The following is a 21915-nucleotide window of genomic DNA, read 5'->3' as shown; positions in this document are numbered from 1 at the left end:
GTTCCTGAAACCCTCTGAAATGCCTGGAAAGGCTCTGGAGTGGGGACAGGGGCTGGCAGGAGGGATGCTCAGAGCTGCCCCACCCCAAACAGGTCCTGTGCCACAGAAAAGGGGCTGCCCAGTGCCAGAGACACCATGCCTTGCTCAGGACAATGACGGAAGACACAGAGGTCAGGGAGTTCCCTGGGAGCTGAGCTCACTTTATTACCTGTCAGCAGTGACACCTTCCAGCCAGGAAGTGACTCACAAGACCTTTCCCATCCCCACCCCAGGACAGGGAGATTTCCCACAGACTGTGGGATCCTCCAGCCCAGCCCCAGGAGGTGTCCAACACCTTCACCCCAGGGCAATACCAGCACTGCACTTGAGCCAGGTGTCCCACCTTCCATTGCCATCCCACCTCCTCCTTTTGAGCCCAAGGTAAATCTGTACTGGGGAAATGATACAGCCAGAGGCACTGGAAAACTTCAAATTTCCCCTCCATGACCAAGATGATCAAAGGCTACCTGAGCAGCAGGGTACAGGTCCCAGCAGGTGACAGCTCCCTCTGGCTCTGCAGCTTCCAAGGAGGAACCAAGTCACTGGGGCAGGAGCACCTGGAGCCATCCTCCCTCCTCTCCATGCTCTGCAGGAGCCAGAAAAGACACAAGATGGGCGAGAGGCACAGCCAGTTCAGCCAAAGCCTGGTGGATCCTTGGACATTCCCATGGGAGCAGCTCCCACATTAGCTCACTGAGGTCTTTCCTGGGCCATCGGCTACCTATGGCCACATCTACTCTTTGCCCCCCAGCAAGGGGAAGGATGACAGAAATTACTCCTCACAGTTTATAAAGCATCACTTGGAGGCTGCTTCTCATTTCCTGGTCTTGGTGCCTGGTCAGCTTGAATCCAGCCAGCCAGACACTGGCCCTGGCCAGGGGTCTGTGCCTCCAGCTCTGTCCAGTCTCACGAGACGTGTCTGACCTGGTGCTTGTTCAAAAGACCAAGGCCAGGGCTGGCAACTAAAACAGGAAAATATTTTGGATTCTTTTTAAAACCAAGTTCTGCACCAGGTCCAGATTCCAGGCTTGGCTCGGGACAAGTTCATCTTCTGCCAAGCTGCCCCCCTGGCAGCACCCCCAGTGCCAGAGGGGACTCTGCATGGATGGCAAGACCATCTCCATGGCTTAAAATACTTAAAAGCACTGGTGTCCTTTATTTAGGCACATGAGCAAGAGTCCAAGGCTTCAGTTAAAGGGCTGAGGAACCAGGTGAGCAGGTGAGGTCTGGTTGTGTCCTGGTGCTTCTCCTACCCCGTGGTGATTGCCCAGCTCAGGAGGGATCATCAGTGTCCACCCTGGACAGGAGATGGGCGACCTGGGCCTTCTGTGGCCCTGTGATATGCTGAGCCATCTGCACGATGCAGTCCATGGTCAGCTCGGGGTTGGCCTGGAGCAAGCTGCAAGGCACAGGGCAGAGAGAGGTTTACTGAGAGGCTAAAGTGAGAACTGCCTGGTCTCCACCTCCTGCTGTTCCCACCCGAGGGATCCCCCTTCTCATCCCCGCTCCCACAGGCACTCACCTCCGGATGTGCTTGAGGATGTAGTCCCGCTTCAGGTACTTGATGTTCTCCCTGATGGCTGACTGGGTGCTGTCCTCCTCCTGCATGTGCTTCTCCAGCCACTCCACCACCACCTGGTTGTTGTCCCAGAGGTAGCCCTGGAGAAAGCAGCATTGTGGGCAAGAGGTCCTGCTGTCTGCAGAGCCCGAGCCCCCTCCTTCCTCCTGGAGCCTCAAATCCAGGCCATGAGATTGAGATTTTTCTTCCCTGTCCTGCACCGATTTGCAAACCATTTAAAAAGCAAAAAGGTAAAACATGTCTCCTTTGCACGTCCTGCTTCCTGAGGCAGGCACAGCAACGAGTGTTATTTGAGAGCAGCTCAAATGCAAAAAAACCCACTTTTGCCCTGGGAAGCCCTGTCATGATAGAAAATGTTTATTTGGGAACCACTTTGCCCTCGCTTAGCACCAGCACCCAACTGGAGTCACCTGATTTGAAGAGCCAGCCCTAGCCCACGGCTGTTTCACTGCCCATCCTCACACATTCCCATCACACACTGAAACCTCTGAATGGTGGGAGAGCAAGGTGAGGTCCCTCGGGATGCCCTGGCTGTGGAGGTGCCTCAGGAAGCCGGGGCTGGGGGTACCTTCTCAGCTCCTTCCGTCTCCATGAACCAGCGCCGCAGCATGGACTGGATGTGGATGTGGCTGAGCTCGCTGTTGGCCTTCAGCACCTCCCCCTTCACCATCTCCTCCAGCAGCAGCCGCCGCAGCCGCCAGTAGAGGAAGGAGCGGGCGCTCTTCCACTCCAGGATGTCCTGCGGAAACCGGAGCACAGCCCGGGTTTGCCGGCGGCTGCTGGCTCCCAGCTCCGGCGGCATGGAGGGCAGAGGGCAGGGATGTCACAGGGAAGGGACATCCCCCCCACCTTTGCCTGTCACCTCCGAGCCCCTTCCCCGTGCCCGGCTCACCGTGATGACCCCTTTCTCCTGCATGCGGCCCGGGGTGTCGTGCAGGTCTGCGAAGCGCACGGCCACCTGGTGGTACACGGGCAGCAGCAGCTCCTCCCGCGCCTTCAGCTGCTTCTCCAGCTGCTTGCGCTGCGCCTCCGACAGCTCGGGGGTCCCTGTGGGACACAGCGGGCTGAGCAGTGCCCCCGGTGATAACACCAGGGCGTCCCTTCTGTGCTCCCACAACAGCCACCACGCCCAGTGCCTTTGGCACGCTGACACCAGAGCCACACATGGCCACAAAGAGGTGACTCCACACGCAGTGTCCACCCCATGAGAGGGGAGATGGCATTTGCAGGGACTTTGTGGGACCATGTTGTAGAAAGGCTGGAGGGACATGGGGGCAAGGAGCTCCCAATGCATCAGGAACCAATACAACGTGGCCATGGCCATCCTTCATCTCAAAGCATGGGAGAAGACCCCAGCCTCATTTAACCCATTGACAGAGCCCCCAGGAGATACAGGTGTTCTAAAGTACCACCACATCCTCTCAGCTCCACCAACAGAAAACACATAAAGAGTTTTCCCAGAAGGACACTAAAGGACTCCTGGTGGTGTCCACCAAAGTGCTTGAGCTTTATGTTGAACTACTGATGTCCAAAACCCAAAACTCCCTTTCCTTACCCAGTTGTTCAACAAGCTTGGCATAAACTGTATCGATCCTTCTCATGGTCTTCATCAAATCCTTCTTTCTGAACTTGATCTCCACTGTTCCTCCAGGCTCCAAAATGCCTGCCCTGGAAGGGAAGTTTGGTAAAGCAAGGACTGGTGTGCATGGGAGAATAAATCCTAGGCAGCTGACACACACAGGTATTTTGGATGACACACCCAGGTTCTCAGGACGCTGACCTGCTCTCCTTGTCGGCGTAGAGCTCCACGTGCAGGGGGTTGATGGTGGAGTCGATGACCACCCAGGAGCCACCGCGCAGCTCCGCGTGAGGGGGGATGTACACCAGGACAGGCTGCTTGAAGTCCCGCAGGCTGTCCACGATGAAGGCGCCAAACTTCAGCATCTGGTCGTACATGTCTGAAAGCCAAAGGGACTCAGGGGCTGGGTGTCCCAGCTGCCACTGCCCCAGCCTCCTCCCAGCTGCTCAAAGCCACCTTCTCTATCGGAGAGACAAAGCACCCTGCAAAACCAGCCAGCACGAAGCCACCAGCCCCTGGGACCACATGACCTCCCCAGCCCAACCCAACCCCACACGCCAGAGTGGTGCATACCCTGGTAGGCTGGGCCATCCCCTGACCCTGTGGGGTGGCAGAGGTGACAGAGGTTTGTCACACCACGGGAATGTGGGCATCCCAAGCACGGTACCTTTCATGCCGCTAGAGAAGCCTCTCCAGTTGGCAAAGATCATCAGCGGGAGGTGTTCCCGGTTGAAGTCCCGAATGGCCTGGGCTGTTTTAAAAGCAGAGTCTGGGAACCACACCTGTCCAGCCTGCTGGATTATCTGGAAAAGACAGTGAGCAGCTGAGACTGTGCCAGTTCTTCCTGGCATGCCGCATGAAACAGCAGGAAGAAAACAAACTGCCCCAGCACCCTTGATTTCACCTGAATTAAGGAAAATCAAGACATGCCCAAGGATCATGCTGAGCTATTCCTTCTCCCTTCCCTCCAGCCTCCTCTCAGATGCCACCTGGCCCCAGCTGTACCCACTCACCTTTGCCTCTGAGTCCAGGTTGGCAGGGTCAGCGGGTATTGTCACCTGCACGGTGCGGGTCTCAACAGCGATGACGCCCACAGGGAGACCTCCCAGCCTATGGCAGGGCAGGCTGGGCTCAGCAAGGCCAGTTCCCCTCCACCCCAGCCCCACCAGAGAGCTGCTCCCTCTCCACCATCCCAAAAGCAGTGCCACAGCCAGGGCTTGGAGGTGATGGGCCACACATGCAGAATCCCAGCTCCATCCCCTGCTCCCGGCAGTACCTCGCTCTGCCAACCACAACGGTCTGAGCCCATGGCTTCATGATCTCCATGAAGCTGCCCTGGTCGAAGAAGCCGCTCTGCCAGGTCCCTTTGAGAGCTGCAGAGCACAGGAAAACATGGAGTGGTGCAAGGGCAAGCACTGAAGGGTTCCTGAGCACCAACCCATAGCCAAGAGCATCTTCTGCACCTTCAGGATGCATTTGGGAGCAGTGCTGCACAGGCCTTGGGTTGTTCTCACTTACTTGGATGGGGTCTCCCTGCCAGCATCCACCTGGGGTCATAGGGGACTTTGGAAGGGACAAAATCAATTTCTCTTTCAACAGGGTCACTTATGGCAGCGACAGGCACTGGGCTCTGGTTATCCTGCAAGGGAGAGGGAGACCCCAAGGGCAGGTCACCAGCCAGGTGTGGGTGACATCCCTCACCTCCACACTGCAGCACCCTCCTACCTTAGGTATGTATGAGAGCCACTGCAGGATGGTGTAGACCCCTTCAAAGTCATCTGGGACAGTGACATGGGAAACGCCGTTGTTGTGCATGATCTGCACTCCTCCCAGCTGGTTGTTGGATGTGTAAACCTCCCGTCCCAGCACCTAGACAGAGTTCCCAAGGGAAACACATGGGGCTCTGCTGACACAGGAGCTGCTCCCTTGCTCTGTTTGACAAATCTCTGCATAAGTAAATTCCCTCTGGGCTGAGGCTGAATTTCCACCTCTGTCCAGGCTGATGGTCCATGGAACATGGAAGGAGCCCACACAGGTAGTGGTGAGAAGGATAGTGCCATGGAGGACGTGCAGCCAGAGCTTGGTACCTTATTGAGAGCCGTGACACCCGTGAGGATGATGTGGGAGTTCTCCACCTGGATGACTCGCTGGCCCAGCCTCACCAGGTAGGCACCGATCCCGATGGCACGACAGGTCACCTGGGCACACACAGAGGGACACGTGGGGTCACTGGGGCTGCAGCACAGACCATGAGCACTTGGAGAAGGATGCTGTGAAGGGCTCAGCCTCCTTGTTGCATCCTGTTACCCCTCCCACGGTGATTTTAAGAGCCAGCAGGAGAGAGGGGAGGAGCAGAGAGGGGAAGGGCCCCACTGTACCATGCTGATGGTCACTATTTCATCATAGGCACGGGAGGACTCCCCAGCGATGGTACCAGCAGCTCTCAGGTTTTCCACCCCAAATCCATTGTCCTTCCCAATGATGTCCAGCAGGACATACCTGCAGGGAAAGTGGAGCTGTGGTGTGGGAAGCACTCACCTGCATGATGTGCCTGGCAGGATGCTGAGGTGGAAGCTGCATCCTGGTGGGGTGTAGGGCAGAGCTTGCGGTGGCTCCATGTGTCTCACGGGATATGGGACTCACCTGGACTCTCCGCCTTCCTCCACGTGCTCACAGCGCACTGAGTTCATGGTGCTGATCTTCGTGTAGTCCTGGGGAGTGAGGTACAGGTACCTGAACCCCTGCAAGGAAAGAGAAGGATGACTTGTGGAGCCCCCCACACACATGCTCATGTGCGGCATGGCCCTTTCCCAAACCTATCCCAAACCATGCTGTGCAGCAGCTCAGGGATCAGAGCTGGAGAGAGCAGCCATGCCAGCACTGGCACTTTCACCTCCACCACCTGGGAGAAGCCAAAGGAACCATCCCCATGGTGCTGGGTGCAGGTGTGGCCTCACCCCTCTCTAATCCCACAATTTGACATCCCAGTTTAGCTCCGGTCATCCCTTCCCCAGCTAAACCCTCTGTTTTCTCCTGTGCTGCAGGAGGGGAAGTGCCCACACCTTGTAGGGCTCAGCTGGGTCCACCCAGGCCACCTGAAACATGTGCTTGATCTCGTCAGCGAAGCCGATGCGGGCGCCGCTGTTGGCGGCGATGTAGATGCGGGGGATGCCCTCGGCTCGTGCCAGCTCCGAGGCCCTCAGGAACACCAGGTCCTCCTCAGGCCCAAAGGAGCCAATCTTGTGTGTAATGTCGTTGCAGATGAGCACAATGTCCCGGCCTTTGGGGTACTCGGGGGTCTTCAGCTTCATTTTGAAAGCAACCATCCCCACCTGCCTCGAAACAGCACAAGGTTACAGGGAAGAATCCTCCAGAGAATCACAGAGTCCCAGAATAATTTACAGAATCACAGAATGAACTAGGTTGGAAAGGGTCTCCAAGATCATTGAGGCCAATGCTTGACTGATCACCACCTTGTCAACTAGACCAGAGCACTGAGTGCCACGTCTAAGAGACACAGGGGCTGAGACAAATGGTTGAGAAGCATCTCCCAAGCTTTAAACACAGCCAGACTAAGCCACCAGATGTTCCCACCTGTTTCCTCTGCCCAATTCCAAATCATTCCCTGCTACCTCGTTCCCTCCAGGGACCCTGTTCATCTGCACGAGGTGACCCTGAGAGTCCAGAACCAGCTCAGTGTAGGTCAAGATGTCCTTGGGATACAGGTCCGAGGAGCCCCACAGCTTGAGGAGAGCCTGTGGAGACACAGCACATTGCTTGGAATGGTTTGGCTTGGAAGAGACCTTAAAGAACATCTAGTTTCAGGAATTCCAAGAGCTAGGAATTGGTTTAGAAATGTTTCATATAACCAAAAATGTTGGGGCTTGTGCTCTTTCTGTTTTCTCATTCGACAGCCTGAGGAGAGGGACTTTTTCCTCAGGTGGGAATATTTGGGGAGGGTGGGGATGAAGAGCAAACACAGTAATTTGGAGCCTCTTTCTGCTCAGCCAGACTCACCTGCCTGATCATCTCTGGGAAGTCGTACACGTAGGTGGTGCCCAAGGACTGTGCCTGGAACCGCTTGGCCTGAAGCAGGTCCTTGGTGACATAGGGGGTGTTGATGAGCATCCCATGCTGCGGCCCCTGCTTGTCCCCATATGACTGGAACATGATCTGGAAAGGAGAACAGAGTGCTGGTTGCCTTCCCTGGATGTCACGGTGACTCTTCTTCTGGAGCACTGCTGAGCCCTGCTTGGTCAAGGTGATTTTCTACCCATTCTTGACTATTGAGGGGACTGTCACACTGATGTGCTGCCAGTACTAGTGACACCCTAACACTGACCATCACCTCCAGCGCTCAAAACTGCCCAGCTCCACACCAGCATCAACCCAAGGAATCCAAGTGGATGAAGCTCAGCACTTTCTGAATAAAGCACCACCCCAAGGAACCCAACTGGATGCAGACAGATGGGATGAAACCAATCCAGCTGTGGGAATGCTGTTGGAAGTCTGGGGGCTCTGGGCAGACCAGCACTGCAGGTGCACAAGGAGTTTTGCAGAAGCCCCTTCAAAGCTCTGCTGGAGCCAGCAGCACTCGGGCAGCCATGGTTGGGTTCCTACAGTCACCGCTGGGGTTACTCACACTGCCGGTGCTGGGGTCCCTCACTTCCTTGTAGAGGCTGATGTCCAGGTAATATCCGGACTCGTTGGTGAGGAAGAGGCGGATGGGGATGGCGGTGGCAGTGGGTGTCAGGCGGATGTTGATCTTCACCTCAGCCTGCAGCACCCGCAGCTTCCAGAGGCGGCTGCCGTAGCGCATCACCATGGAGCGCACCGACTCCTCGATCTGCACAGGGGATGGCACACGGGGGGGTTGGTGACCCCAGGGACAACATTGAGCACATGATGCCACAGCTGGAGCAGCCTTCTTGCATGTCCACCCCAAACAGCCATTTTGGATTTGCTTTGGGTGAGCCCCTTCTGTCTCTCCATGCCTCCTGGTTGGGCCTGGTGCTGATATCCACCCTCTCCACTGGGGATAGGGAGAGATGGTGCGGGGTGGCTGCCCATCTGTGCAGTGGTCCTGAGCACAGGAGATGACAGAGGAACTTTTCCAGGACAGAGGAAGCAGGACCCCAAGAAACACACCTTGGATGGGTCCATGATGACAGTGGGCACGAAGTTGAGGAAGATGTGGTTGCAGTCAGTGCGCACGATGGTGTTGTTGAAGGCCACCTCCAGCTCATCCATGGCCTCCAGGAGCAGCCGCTCGCCCTCGTTCTGCAGGTACTCGAAGGAAGCCTCCTGTGATGGAGCAGGTGGCTCAGCAGGGGCCACGCCACCCCTGCACCCTCACTGTGCCCCGAGGCGCCCCAGCGCCAGCCTGCCTTGGTGATGAGGTCGGAGTGGCGCACGATGGCGCGGATGAAGAAGCGGTAGTCGGTGGCCTCGGTGCCCGCCTGCACCCTGGCAGCCCCCAGGTACAGGTGCATCTTGTGGTTGGCACAGGGGATGGCTGTCAGGTCGAAGTTGCGCATGCGGCTCAGCTCCAGCTGGAAGGCGAGCGCCGGCTCCAGGTGTCGGTAGATCCGATCCTCTGCGAACTGCCAGGCACAGCCGTGAGCCAGGGCCACGTCGGCACCAAGCCGGCACCGCTCCCACAGGATCTTACCTCATCTCTGGCCCTGAACGTGAAAAACTTTGGGAATTCTCTCTGCAGCAAAAGGGAGAGAGAAGTCAATGTGAATAGGCCTGGCCCCCAAAGGATCGTTCTGATTCTCCATTAACAAGAAAAAAACCTTGCAGGCTTTGTTCTCCCCCAAAGGGAAAAGGGCTGGGAGGGATTGATTAGATTGGATTTTAAGAAGAAATTGTTTCCTGTGAGGGAGGTGAGCTCTGGGCTGCCCAGAGAAGCTGTGGCTGCCCCATTCCTGGAAGTGTCCCAGGCCAGGCTGGAAAGGGCTTGGAGAAACCTGGGACAGTGGAGAGTTCCACCCCATGGCAGAAAGTGGAACAGGATGAACTTTAAGATCCGTTCCCACTCAACCCACTCTGGGCTTCTACTCTGTGATGGCTTCTAAAGGCAGCTTAAAGGTATGGAATGGCTCTGCAGGAATCACGTTACTGGAAACATGAGCAGCATAAAGGATGATACAGGAGATGAATCAATCATTGAATTGCTCATTAATTAATTCCCAGCTCCTGAAGCACAGTGGGTCCATCCATCACTCAGTGCTGTGTCTGTAAGGTATTTATAGATGTCAGAGGCTCAGTTGCACTCACCTGCTGGGCAATGAGGAACGTGATTCTCCGGAGACCCCGTTCAACGAGGATATTTTTCTACACAGAAACAGAAGATGCCACCAGTTAAGAGAGCTTAAACTTCTCAACCGAAGGAGCAAACAAAACCTAAACTGCAGCATTTCGGGGTGCACTGCATGGAGAGGAGGCAGTGCCTTGGGGTACAGTATTCTGGCTTGCCGAGTTTACAAAAAGAGGGTCCAGCCCCAGCAACAGACCTTGGACTGGGCAAAGGCTCTGAAGATGGGCACCAGCTTCTCGTCTTCCATGTGGTCAGCCGAGCAGAGCGCGATGTTGAGGATGTGGATTGGCTCCTCACGGATGTTCTGGCAACAAAACCCTACAGTCAACCCTGGCCAGCAGCGTCAGTGCTGTCCCAGCACCACCTGGGGGTATCAGCAGCAGCTTCATGCCCACCTTAGCGTCCTCCTCATCATAGGTGGTGGACTGTGCATCACTGAGGAGCCCGCCGTCCGACGGGGAGCTGGCAAAGCACGAGATCACTTCATCGAAGTTCCTGCCCAAACAGCAGGGATGGGGTCACAAGCCAGCACATTGTGCCCACCCCCTGCCTGAAGGGACAGCACCAGGGACCCACTGTGACAGGGACACAGGTACCAGCACAATGGCCCCACCATCCCTCAGCAAAACCACAGCTTATGAAATGCAGCTCTGAGCTCTGCTGCGTTAATGTTCAAAGGGGTTTAACCTGTGCCATGTAAGCTTTCCCCATGTTCCTCATGTCCCCACAAGGTAAGTGCTGTACTGAGTGTTGTACCCAGTCTGCAGCTGTGGTGGGAACTGGAGCTGCCTCTAGCACTGCCCAGCTGCCCCCAGCTGTGGCTCTTCCACCCCATTTTGCTCTCCAATGACTGCAGTGGCATCCAAAATGCACAAACACCAGCCAGGCATGTCCCTGCACCCCCACCTTGTGAAGTCCTCAAATCTGCGGAAGGCCACCATGACTCCCATCCTCTGGCTCGCGGGGGAAAAGCCACTGTCCATGAAGAGCTCGGTGCTGTGCCGGGCCAGGTCAGGGTTGGAGATGCTGATAGGGACGGATATCCTGCCATGGGGAGCAAGTGTCAGCTCTGGGAGAGGCACCATCAGGGACCAGACAGCTCCCACAGGGAACTTTGACCTGGAGAGGGCTCATCCTGCTCCACTGGCAGCAGGACAGCACAGTGACAGCTCCCGCTTTGCACAGAGGGGATGATACAAACCCCACAGCTTTGTGAAAAGAACCACGTCCAGGGGAGCAGGACAGGTGTGTGGGAAGGACCCCTGTACCTGTTGGGGTGGGAGGAGGGCAGCATGAACTTGAACTCCACGAGGCAGGTGCCATCAGAGAGCTGCTGGTGCTGCAGGCTGTGCAGCTCATAGGCAATGTACCCCCGCCGCACGTACACCTGCGAGGGGACACAGGAGGAACCACCTTGCTCCTGCCACCCCTGGGCCCCCCATGCCACCCCTGGGCCCCCTCTATGCCCCCCAGGCCTCACCTCCAGCGCTGCCATGCGCACCACCTTGTTGGTGTGGTAGAAGAACACGGGAAGCACATCAAAGATGGAGGTTTCTGACAGGATCAGTTTCTGCATGAAGAGAGCAAAATTTAGGGTAAGGATGTAGTGAGACCTCCGTGCTCCATTTAGGGGGTCCCTCAATGTGAAGCTATGCAGGATGGGTCACTATGGTGCCATGGAACACTAAGCCCACCATGGGGAAACCACAAGAGCCAAACATGGATCCACACATTTGTTCTCTGCTAAATGGAGCACGGAGCAATGGATAGGGACTGGCAGCACTAGGAAGCACCCCCTCCTCTGCTCCACACAGCCACTACAGCAAGGCTTTGAATGATTTTTAGCTGTTTTTAAGACTAAACCACTTGCAGCCAGATCCCCTCCCCAAAGCCACCCAAACTCCCCTCTGGAAAAACACATCATTCCCAACCTTCAGGTTCTCAGGGCAGTACTCATGTCCGTACATGTCGATAGCAGAGATGAAAATGGACTCAACCTGGTTGTGCCGCAGCTCGTAGGAGGGCATGTGAGAGGCAATGAGCACCTGCCAGAGGAGAGAGGAGCTGGGAGCGTGGGGGACAGGGATGGGGACAGGGATGGGATGGCACTGCATGGTGCTGGCTGACCTGCCGGGCTCTCAGCGCCACTTTGGAGTGCTCAGTCTTGCTGAGCTGTGTCAGCTCATGGAGGATGGTGGTCAGCTCATCTGTCAGCGTGGGGTCACGGCCACACAGCTGGTCCTGCAATGTCACAACCACCATGGCTCAGCTCAGGCTCCTCACTGTGTGGGAAGACTTCATCCCAAACCCCAGCCCCATGCAGCCAAAGGGGACAAGACCCAAGGCACTAAAATGGGCTCTCTTTGACCCAAGTGCAGTCACACAACACCACAGAGAGCAGATTAATTAAAATAAAGCAATAACGAGGCAGGAATGGACACTTCAAGCGATGCAGAGCAGCCTTGACTTCTCCCTGCCACCAGCCTTTGCTCCTGGAGTCTCAGACACAAGTTGTACTCACAATTAACATGATCACCAGCTGGTTCTTCTTGGTCACCTGAGCATGGGAGAAGATGCTCTCCAGCACGGGGGTCATGTTGGGTTTGCATTGCTCCCGCAGGCTGATGACACACTTGTCGTAGTGAGCTGCAAGGCAGGGTCTGGTGAGCCCTGCAGCTCCTCCAGAGAGCCCTGCAGCTCTTCCAGAGAGCCCCTAGCCCTCACCATGCTGGAACTGTGTCTCCACTTGCAGATAGCGCCTGAGCAGGTCCAGCACCACTGCCTTCATGTAGCCCCGGATGCCGCTGCGGTACCTGGGGAGCAAAGAGCCCATCATGCTGTGAGGAGGTGGCCGTGTGTGGACAGGGGGGTCACAGACAGCATGGGGCTCACCTCTGCACCAGCTGCACCAGGCTCTGTGTGTTCATGAAGAAGACTTCCCGCTCAGCCTTCCTCTGCAGCGTGGCTGCGTGGGTGTCCAGCACGTTGGCGATCTGTGGGGAGAGGGGACACGGTCCAGGGTGGCTCAGGGGCATGAGGACGCCATCTCCTCCTTTGCTTACTCCACCCAGAGCCTTTCCCTTGTTGTTTTGTTTTTGTTTTTTCCCCAAAGTGAAAATGCAAAGTGACAAATGAATATAAAAAAGGCACACATAGAAGCAAATACACATAGAAAATCAAACACGCATAGAAAATATAAACCTCCACATATTTCCCTCACCCATTTCATCTGTTACAAAATCTTGGCAGCACAAATTGAGGCAGGAGCTCCCAAGTGGCTCCAGTGAAGAGGATGTGGGCCCCCTTTGCCACTCACCTGCTGGCTGGGGAAGCGGCAGAGCACGGAGGTGATGTTGCTGGCGTACTGCGCCATCACCTTCCGGATGGACTTCTCCACAGCCAGCGGGATTCGTCCCGAAATGCTCGTCATGATCTCCTGCAGCTCCAGCAGGGGCAGGGCAGGGTCCCGCAGGGTCTTCATCAGCTGTGCCACCCATTCCTTCACCTGTGGGAGCAGAAGCTGGTACTGCTGGACTTGCCCTCATGGCAACTGGGTGAAACACCTGGTGCCTGACCCCCACCTTGGCCTTGAAGTAGGGCTCAGGCAGGCAGTAGCCGTTCATGACGTTGGTCAGGTTGTCCAGCACGTTGCGGAGAACCTGGTGCTGCTTCTCACCAGTGATGGGGAGGGTCTGCTGGACTGGGAGCCCCCCTGTGAATGGCTGTACCTGGAGAGGGCAGAGGGAGGTGGGCTGAACTGTTGTTGTTGGCAGAAACAGAGCTCCCAGGAGCTGCAGCTGCCCAAGAGGAACCAGCACAACTCCTGCTTTGGGTCAGATACAGAGGAAGCACCTGACATTGAGCATAGTGGATCTGCCAGGGTCTCATGATGAAAATAGCATGGAAAAACTGGAGATTTTAGTGCTATAAATGCACTTTTTTAGTGCCTGTGAGCTCCTGCACATTGAGGAAGCACAGCAATCCATGTGGAGCAGCACTTGAACCCAAAGGCAGCCCAAGGACATGGCATGACCTTCACTGTGATGCCACATCAGGGCAGCTCCTCCATTTTGTCCCCTAGGGAACATTCCCAGGATGCCAACTGGGAACTGGCAGGAGGGGATGGCAGCCCCTAGGAGACTCACAGGCTTCACTTTGGAGGGATCATCGAGCTGGAGCCGGGCGATGACACAGCCGGCCTCCAGCAGCGCTCCCGGCCGCTTGACGTAGTGCAGCTGCCCCGCCTCCTCCACCGCCAGCGTCATGACGATCTTCATCACCTGGGGAGGAGGTGACCCCGTCACCGAGCCAGCAGCCCCCGCGGGCTGCACAGCCCACGAGCATCACAGCAGTGCTGCGGGGTTCCGTCTTTGCCGAATATCGCTCCTCCAGCTCTTCTGCAAAGCTCACCTCGATCTCCGCATAAACCTTCCCCTCGTCCACGTGGCCGCCGTCCTCCACCATGTACTGCAGCAGCTTCCCCGCGCAGGGCGAGCGCAGCACCGTCGGGTCCTTCTCCTTCTCGAACGTGCACGTTTTGTTGCCGATGGTGATCCGGTACCTACGGGAGAGGGAAAGGTGTCACCAGCCGGCTGGTGGCCATCGGGGAGGGGGCATGGGGACCCTGGCAGGGGGTACCTGTCGATCTCCTCTTTCATGTAGGTGGTGTAGCTGCAGCCATCGTAGGAGAGCAGCAGTCCCCCGTCGTTGAGCCGGTGCACGTCGATCTCGATGTGCGTGCGGTTCATGATGACCACGTAGGTGGTCAGCGACTGGCGGGCCACCTGTGGGCAGGGGACACCCTCAGTGCAACCCCGGAACACACTGAACAGCGAGGCTGGGGGCTGGGGGGCACCTCCCCACGCTCAGTCCAACGGCTGCTGCCACGGGATGGGGCTGTGCTGGGAAGGCAGGAGGCACAGCCTCAGGCTGCACCCAGGAGCTGTTCAACTCTGCCCAGAGCTGGTGTAACTCACAGCCCAGGGCTGGTTTAACTCAACTCACAGCTCAGAGTTGGTTTAACTCACAGGCCAGAGCTGGTGCAACACATGGCTCACCTGCCACATTCATTGTGAGTAAGGAGTTTTGCATGAAGTCCAAATAATTTAGTTTAAAAGCAAGAAAATGAAGTCCCTTAATGAACTCAGGGCAACAGGGTGTATGAAAATGTCAGGTTAAAACGAGGTTATTAAAGTTATGAGGTTATTAACCTAATTTTTATGTTGCCCATTTTTAAAGGACAACCTTGTATTTATTTCACTTTTCTCCCTTGGGACAGGAGGATGTCCCTGACCCCTTGAGAAGCATTGTGGCTGGTTTGGGGGGAGCACAGCCCTGCCCTCACCTGCAGAATGTACTTCACACCCTCATAGAGGAGCTCCACATCGACAATGTTCAGCAGAGAGGCTGCTGGCAGCACCTGGCCCCTGAAACACAGTGGAAGGATCAGGCCCCACGGCATTCCCAGCCTCTCCGAGTGTGTGGGATGTCAGCAGTGCTCCCAGTCCTGGTGGGAGGGCACGATGGTGACCAGAGAGGACAAGTGTCAGCTTTAAGTGACCCACATGAGCACCAAGCACAGCCAGATCTGGAGGGAGCCCAGGCACTGGGAAAACACTCAGATAAGGTGCATGGGAGAGCCCTGGGAGTCCTCCAAGGCTGGAGGAATAACCTTGATACTCAACAACAAAAGCAAGCTGCACAGCCAAGCCACTTCCCCTTGAAAGCTGTTTTCCCAACCATGGGAAGCCTTTCCTACTGTCCAGACAAAGTGATTGCTGAGGATCCAGATACCCCCGTCCCTGCCTGTCACAACACTACTGTCACTGAATTTGCAAAGCAAAAATGGAAGGAAGATGTCCCAGAAGAACAACACTCAGGTCTCCATTGTGGCTGCCCCAATCCTGGAATTGCTCAAGGCCAGGTTGGATGGGGCTTGGAGCAACCTGATCTAGTGGAAGGTGCCTCCCACATGACTGGGCAGCCCCCACTCCGCACCTCTCCAGCGTGTGCAGGAAGTCAGTCATGGATGTTCTGAAAGCAGCATCTGCCACGTTCAGGGCACCACAGACAACCCCCAGCATCGTGTCTGGCTTCTCTGCCTGTGGGGGCAAAAACAGCAGGGTTTGGGTCTTACCCCAAGGAAGGGGAGTGGTGACCCCAGGGCATCACCCCCACCTGCACTTTCTCGGCGATCAGGTGGTCCAGCCAGCCCGTGTGTATCTCATTGTTCTGGAAGCTCTCTGTCTCCAGCAGCTTGATCAGGTACTCCACCGTGGTCCGGAAATCCCCACGGATAGACAGCTCCTTCAGGGCCACCACCATGTTCCTTTTAGAGAGAAAAGTCCTTCATTAATGACCAAGAAGGTGGCACATGGCTCTCAGCAGAGGGAAATGGGGAGCTTCAGGACCTAGGGCAATGGGCTCCTGAGGTATTGAGCTCCTGAGTCCCCAGCACCTTTATAATCGCTGCATGGTTTGGGTTGGAAGGGACCTTAAAAATTCTTTTGTTCCAAGCCCCATCCAGCCTGTCCATGAAACAGCCCTGAATGAAACTGCTGCTCAGTTCCTGAATGGACACTGCTGCTCATGGGCACTAAGCAATGCTCAGGAGATGACTTCAACATGCCCTTGAGGATCAGGTGGATGAACTGGGACTGTAACACCACCATAGTCCAAAAAATTCTGGCTTTGGCCAGACACCCAGGTGCTTAGCACAGCAGCACCGTTCTTGTCCTGTCAGGTAAAAACCACTTTTCCCAGCTCACACACCACTTGTGACTCCTCCCAAGGACACACGCCCTCCAACTCATCCCACCACACTCACGAGGTGGCCTCCTCTCGGTTCTCTCCCCATGAGAAGCAGTGTCCAAACTGGGAATCAGCAAATTCATGCAGCCCCCCGGCTGCTGCCACGCTGAAGTACCCCCAGACGTTCTTGCTGCTGCGGAAGTTCAGTTCCTGCACCGTCCCCGAGCTGGGCTTGAAACCCTGAGCCAAAACAGCAAAGATGGAGGAAGCAGGATTGAGACTCCTGCAGCAATACAGGGAACGGAACCCCCGTGGACTGCACCGATCCCATGAACATTGTCTGGCTGGGGAGGACCATGCCCAGTTCCAACCCACAGGTGGCAGAGTCCCCTTGTCCCCACCCTGACCCCCAGCTCACCTCCTCGGGGTTCTCGCTGGTGATCCGGGCAGCAATGACGTGGCCCCTGGGCACGGGGGGGTTGGAGGGGCTGTGGAAGCAGATGGGGGTGTCCCCCCAGGGGCTCTCCCCATACAGCACCCGGATGTCTTTTATCCTGTGCAAGGGGATGCCCATTGCAATCTGCAGGAGAGACAAAGGCCTGAGCTGCCAGGGAGACACCGACAGAGAGTCTGAATGGAGAGCTCCCAGTGGGAAGCCAGAGTAGAAGGAAAGCTGCCACACCACTTTCACCTGCACCCTCCATGCTGGGATATGGGGCAGCTTCCCTCTGCCAGGCTCCAGCCCAGTGCTCCTCCCTAAATGCCCAAACGGCCTCCTCTAACACCCCTGGAGTGAGCCGTGCGTGCAGGTACCTGCAGCTGGGCAGCCGGGAGGTTCACGTCCGCCACCATCTCCGTGCACGGGTGCTCCACCTGCAGCCGGGGGTTCAGCTCCAGGAAGTGGAAGCTCCCGTCCTCCCCGTACAGATACTCCACGGTGCCTGCACTGACGTACCCAACCATCTGGGCCAGGCGGACAGCGCACTGCGGGAGAGGGAAACCCCTGGATCATGGAATCATGGGGTGTCCTGGCTTGGAAGGGACCCGCAGGATCAGCATCCTCTGCTCCTGCAGAGGACACCCCCAAAACCCCACCATGTGCCTGAAAGTCCAAACGCTCCCTGGATTCTGGCAGGCTTAGGGCTGTGATTGCTTCCCTGGGGAGGCTGTTCCTGTGCCCGACCACCTTGGACAGGGAGTCCTGCTCAGCTCAGGGGTCCCTCCCTTCCTTGAAACCCCAAGAAACCCAGCCCAGTTTCCCACTAAAACCTCATGCTGCCCTTCGATCAGGCCACCCACCTTCTCCATCATCTCGGTGACAGCGGGGGCAGCGATGGTGGCGGGTGCCTCCTCAATGATCTTCTGGTGGCGGCGCTGGATGGAGCAGTCCCGGCTGAAGAGGGAGATGGCGTTGCCGTACTCATCTGCCAGGACCTGCACCTCCAGGTGCCGCGCGTGCTGCGCCAGTTGCATCAGGAAAATGGGGGATCCTGGCGCCTCCGCCTGCACCTGCAGCAGGGGAGAGGGTCATGATCTGGCATCACCCCCCGAAATTCATCCCAGGATGGAGGTAGAGCTGAGGCAGGAAGTGGGAGGTGCCCCGGGTGGGAGAAGGACCCTGCCAGGATGGGACAGGAACAGGGATGGGGGTTCCAGGCACCTCTCACCTGTCGGAAACAGGCACTAAATTCCTCTGCTGCCTCCACTTTTCGGATGCCTTTGCCCCCGCCACCTTCTGCTGCCTTGATCATCAGGGGGTAGCCGATCCTCGTGGCCACCTGAGAGGGTCAAGGGCTGGGGTGACTGTAGTGACTCAGTGTCCCAGCACACCACCCTGACAGCCCACAAAACTCCAGGCATCCCTGAGCAGGATTATCCCAAGTGACATTCATTCAGTGGGACAAACTGCTGCTGGCACAGCCTTGTGTCACTGTGGTGTGTGCTGGGAGGCCAGAAGGGCCAGGGCAGGCAGGCTCTGAGGAGGAATCATGGTGGGCAAGAGATAAGCAACTGCCTACAGGCTCAGCTTTACCTCCAGGCCTTCCTCCACGTCCTTCACGCAGCCCTGTGCGTACGTCTCCAGGGGGATGCTGATGGCCTGCTGATGATTCTGGTCCTCCTCAGACCACTGAGCCACCAGACCTGCAGATATGGCCAGGGCAATGGTCACCACCAGGGTGGCACAGCTGGGGTGGCATGCTGGGTGTGCCCAGGGAGCTGAGGATTCCATCATTTCCCTTGTTTCCATGCACTCCACCTCCAAAATTCCCCTGCCCGAATCAGCTGCTGCAATGGGGTCCCCAATATGTGCGGCCAGATGGACCAAGGATCCCAATCCTGGTGCTTGTTTTGGGGGGAAGGAGAGGCAAGGAGGAGGGAAGGGGGGAGCAGGGAGGGTGTGGGGGCTGTGAGGAGGCACTCACCACTCCCACTCCACGGCAGTGTGGGAATCTCCAGGGTCTGAGCCACGATGGTGGAGGCGACTTTGTCCCCCAGCGCCCACATGGCATCACTGGGGGGACCTTCACAGAGGGAGAGAAGGGCTGAGGGGGTGCCCAACCCACCAGGCCATCCCCACATCACTGAGTCGGCCCCACCAGCCTTCTGCAAGGACTGGGCATGCAGGAACCCCCCCCAAATCCACTGCCCAGCTCAGGACAAAGCTCAACCCTTCTCCAAGGGGAGCTCAAGCTGGGAATCCCACAAGGTCTGGTCCCACCCAATGCTCCTCTGTGAGCACTGCATCAGCCTGAACATTACAGGGAAAACCCAGAAAACAGCAGGATTCCTGGGAATTCCTGCCCCAGGAAAACAGCCTGAGGACTGCCACTCCATGGGTTGGGCATGCCAGACGCACCAAAGGGGCATTCCCAGTGCAGTGTCCCTGGCAGTGACTGTGAGTGCACACACCAGCTCAACAGCCAGCACGGAGAAGCAGTGAGACCTTACCTAAGAAAGCTATCCCATTTTTCTGCAGCAGCTCTGGCAGCTTGTGGTTCTCCGAGGCGTGTCCCCAGCCAGCCCACACCGCCTGGCACAAGGAGAAGCAGCAGTGGGAATGTTACCCCTGTGCTGGCATTTCTCACCGTGCCCAGCTCCTCAGCACACAGGAACATCACTCCCTTTTGGGGTGTCCCCTCTGCCCAGGAACTGCCCTTGGTAAGGAGGTGGGAGACACACAAATGGCCACTACCTGGACCGGGATCCGTTTGGAAATGTCCACTATCAGCTCCACGTTGGCATAGTTGTTGTTGTTCGTTCCTCCAGGGACTGGCACGTAGTGATCTGCCATCTTGATGTACTCTGCAAGAGAGCACGGGGAGTGGTAGGAGCCAGATCCCTGAGTGGCACCCCTTCCCAAATCCTCCATCCCAGGGAGGCTGGACCAGGGAAAAATTATTTTCTCCTGGATTTGGCTGCGCAGGAGTGAAGTGTGTGACTCCAGGTTGAGCAGAGCCCTCACGTGCCAGGCAGGAAAGGGCTGCCCCAGCTCAGCCCCAGGTAGGGAACTTCCCTTTTAGGATATTTTCAGGAATTACCTGCGTTAGCCTTGAGGTCCTCGGGGGTGACCATGACCACGAAGCGAATGGCGCGCTCATTGCGGAACATCTCGTAGGCCCAGCGGCGGATGGAGCGCATGCACTTCACAGCAGCGATGCCATTGTTGGCGATGAGGACCTGGGGGGACAGGGACAGGGGGTGGCAGGGTGAACCCTGTCCTTGCTACCCCAAGGGACAGCAGCGCAGGGGCAAGGGATGGGTGTGGAGCAAAGCAGGGGGGATGTGTTAATCAGGAGCTTTCTGACAGCTGGTTGTACATCCCAGCAGAGCATGAGACTCCTCAACAACATCGCTGATGTCTGGCACTGGGGATAACCAAGGATGGGATTCTGGCCATCGTTTGTGCAAGGCTGCTGCGTGGGGTTCCCTCTCCCAACCCATGAGAGTGAGTGAAGCCACGCAATGAATAGCTCTGGGCTGCTGTTGCACCAAGCCTGGTGGACACAGGACATTTGGGCAGTGCTCAAAGATGTCCCTGCTAAAAGCAGTGACCCCCCCTAGCCAGGCACAAGAGGGGCGTGTGGGGACAGACCTTCTCGATGACACGGTTGCCCCCAAAGCGGGTCACGAACTCGGCTGGGGAGGCAACGGAAAAATCCCGCTGCAGGTCCATCTTCCTGTGGCTCCTCTTTGCCAGGTTCAGCCCCGACATGCTGGGCCTGTGGCGGGACGTGGTGGCTGCCACTGAGCCCAGGGCCACCCCTGAGAGCCCAGAGCCACTCCAGTGAGCCCTCCCCCAGCCCCAAACCCCCTGCAAAGCCTGTCCTGCAAAGGTCACCAACCATATCTGCAATGTGACTCAGGCAGGACATAAGGAAATTCCTTATTTGTGGAAGGATGGAAGAGCAGCAGGGATACTGCTGGCAGCACCACCTCAAACCCAGCGTGGCAAGAGCCACCGTCGGGCTGTCGAGTGTCACAACACGTTCCAGCAGCCAAAGGTTTGTTATTTTTAGCCAGAGCAGAGCAGCTGGAGGAGGCAGGCAGCAGCATTTGGCTTCCAAGTTGTTTCTTCTGAATATCAGCTGTGCTCCCGTGGGAGCTGCCCGGTGCAGCCAGCAGGGAGTGAGCTGCCCCGCATCCAAACTAGAGAATTTGGGGGGCACGCCCTGCCCTGGTTCTTGCCACACTCATGCAGGTGGCACTGCTGTCACACAGCCGAGGACACTGGCTCTCCCCCATCAAAGGGAGCAGGACTGGGGGCATCACCTTGTGGCTCCGAGGAGCACCAGCAGGTGTGCACCCCAATTTTACCAACAGCCATGCACCCACCACAAGCACTCGCCCTCCCTAACCGGGACATCCCTGCCCGGCCGCGCTCCGGCCATCGGGCGTTGCCATCCGTACCTGATGCCGGCGCTGGGCTCCAGAAGGGCGCTCACGGTGGGGGGCTCGGGGACGGTACCCGCCACCCCGGCCAGGCTGCTGCGCCGCCGGCCCACCCTGAAGGCCGTGGCCATCAGCTCGTCATCGGAGGAGTTGTCGTCGAAGGAGCCCAGCACGAACTTGGCGAGGGCCGGGCGGCGCAGCGCCGCGGGGTTGTACACGGCGAGCTGCTCCTGCTCCGCGCCCGCCCGCCCGGCCCGCGGCGGCGGCTGCCGGCCCGGGGAGCTCGGCCGTGCCGGGGAGCTCGGCCGTGCCGGGGGGCTCTGCCGACCCGGGGGGCTCTGCCGTGCCGGGGGGCTCTGCCGACCCGGGGGGCTCTGCCGGCCCGGGGAGCTCTGCCGGCCCGGGGGGCTCTGCCGGCCCGGGGAGCTCTGCCGTGCCGGGGGGCTCTGCCGACCCGGGGGGCTCTGCCGTGCCGGGGGGCTCTGCCGACCCGGGGGGCTCTGCCGGCCCGGGGGCCTGGCTGCGGGGGGCGGCCCCGCGGGGCTCTCCTCCGGCTCCTTCTCCTGCTCGCACCGAGAGTTGGACATTTTGGCCCAAACGAGCAGCAGCACAGCGAGCAGGAGCAGCGCAGCCGGCAGCATTCACGGGCCCTGGGGGAGACGGAGCACCCCGGTCACGGCTGTGCCGCTGAAACCACGGCCCCGTCCCCAGAGCTCCAGCACCGCAGCGCCCGGTGCCAGCCGCCCTCAGCCGGAG

The 21915-nt window shown here is 57.7% G+C and overlaps 1 protein-coding gene across 1 annotated transcript; it reads right to left on the bottom strand.

The window, feature by feature from the left end:
• Positions 1-171: 171 nt before the first annotated feature.
• ACACB (acetyl-CoA carboxylase beta) lies at positions 172-21486 on the bottom strand. Its single transcript, XM_068208617.1, has 52 exons — positions 21178-21486; positions 20363-20489; positions 19809-19947; positions 19463-19572; positions 19219-19300; positions 18693-18791; positions 18302-18411; positions 17937-18047; positions 17569-17778; positions 17083-17253; positions 16688-16849; positions 16346-16509; positions 15697-15847; positions 15517-15620; positions 14864-14945; positions 14158-14303; positions 13930-14080; positions 13665-13799; positions 13101-13247; positions 12836-13024; positions 12412-12512; positions 12244-12332; positions 12041-12165; positions 11647-11760; positions 11451-11564; positions 11000-11089; positions 10788-10906; positions 10426-10563; positions 9915-10014; positions 9716-9823; positions 9480-9536; positions 8869-8910; positions 8585-8800; positions 8346-8501; positions 7840-8043; positions 7215-7370; positions 6830-6952; positions 6260-6529; positions 5841-5938; positions 5576-5696; positions 5285-5395; positions 4923-5066; positions 4716-4836; positions 4474-4570; positions 4211-4307; positions 3865-4000; positions 3399-3576; positions 3174-3286; positions 2511-2665; positions 2187-2357; positions 1562-1698; positions 172-1438 (listed from the first exon to the last, which is right to left on the bottom strand). Exons 1-52 carry the CDS (start codon positions 21288-21290, stop codon positions 1312-1314), a joined length of 6831 nt encoding a protein of 2276 aa, XP_068064718.1. The 5' UTR covers positions 21291-21486; the 3' UTR covers positions 172-1311.
• Positions 21487-21915: the final 429 nt, after the last annotated feature.

This window comes from Anomalospiza imberbis, chromosome 18, assembly GCF_031753505.1.
Source record: "Anomalospiza imberbis isolate Cuckoo-Finch-1a 21T00152 chromosome 18, ASM3175350v1, whole genome shotgun sequence".
Lineage (NCBI taxonomy): Eukaryota > Metazoa > Chordata > Aves > Passeriformes > Viduidae > Anomalospiza > Anomalospiza imberbis.
This window is presented reverse-complemented; position numbering and strand designations above follow the sequence as displayed.

Bases quoted from the DNA above. Each gene is read 5' to 3' on its own strand.
- ACACB (XM_068208617.1), bottom strand. From the start codon at position 21,290: ATGGCCACGGCCTTCAGGGTGGGCCGGCGGCGCAGCAGCCTGGCCGGG. The intron at 15,621-15,696 runs GTGGGGGTGATG...TTGCCCCCACAG, and splicing joins TGATCGCCGAGAAAGTGCAG to GCAGAGAAGCCAGACACGAT. The intron at 11,090-11,450 runs GTTGGGAATGAT...CTCTTCATGCAG, and splicing joins ACTGCCCTGAGAACCTGAAG to AAACTGATCCTGTCAGAAAC.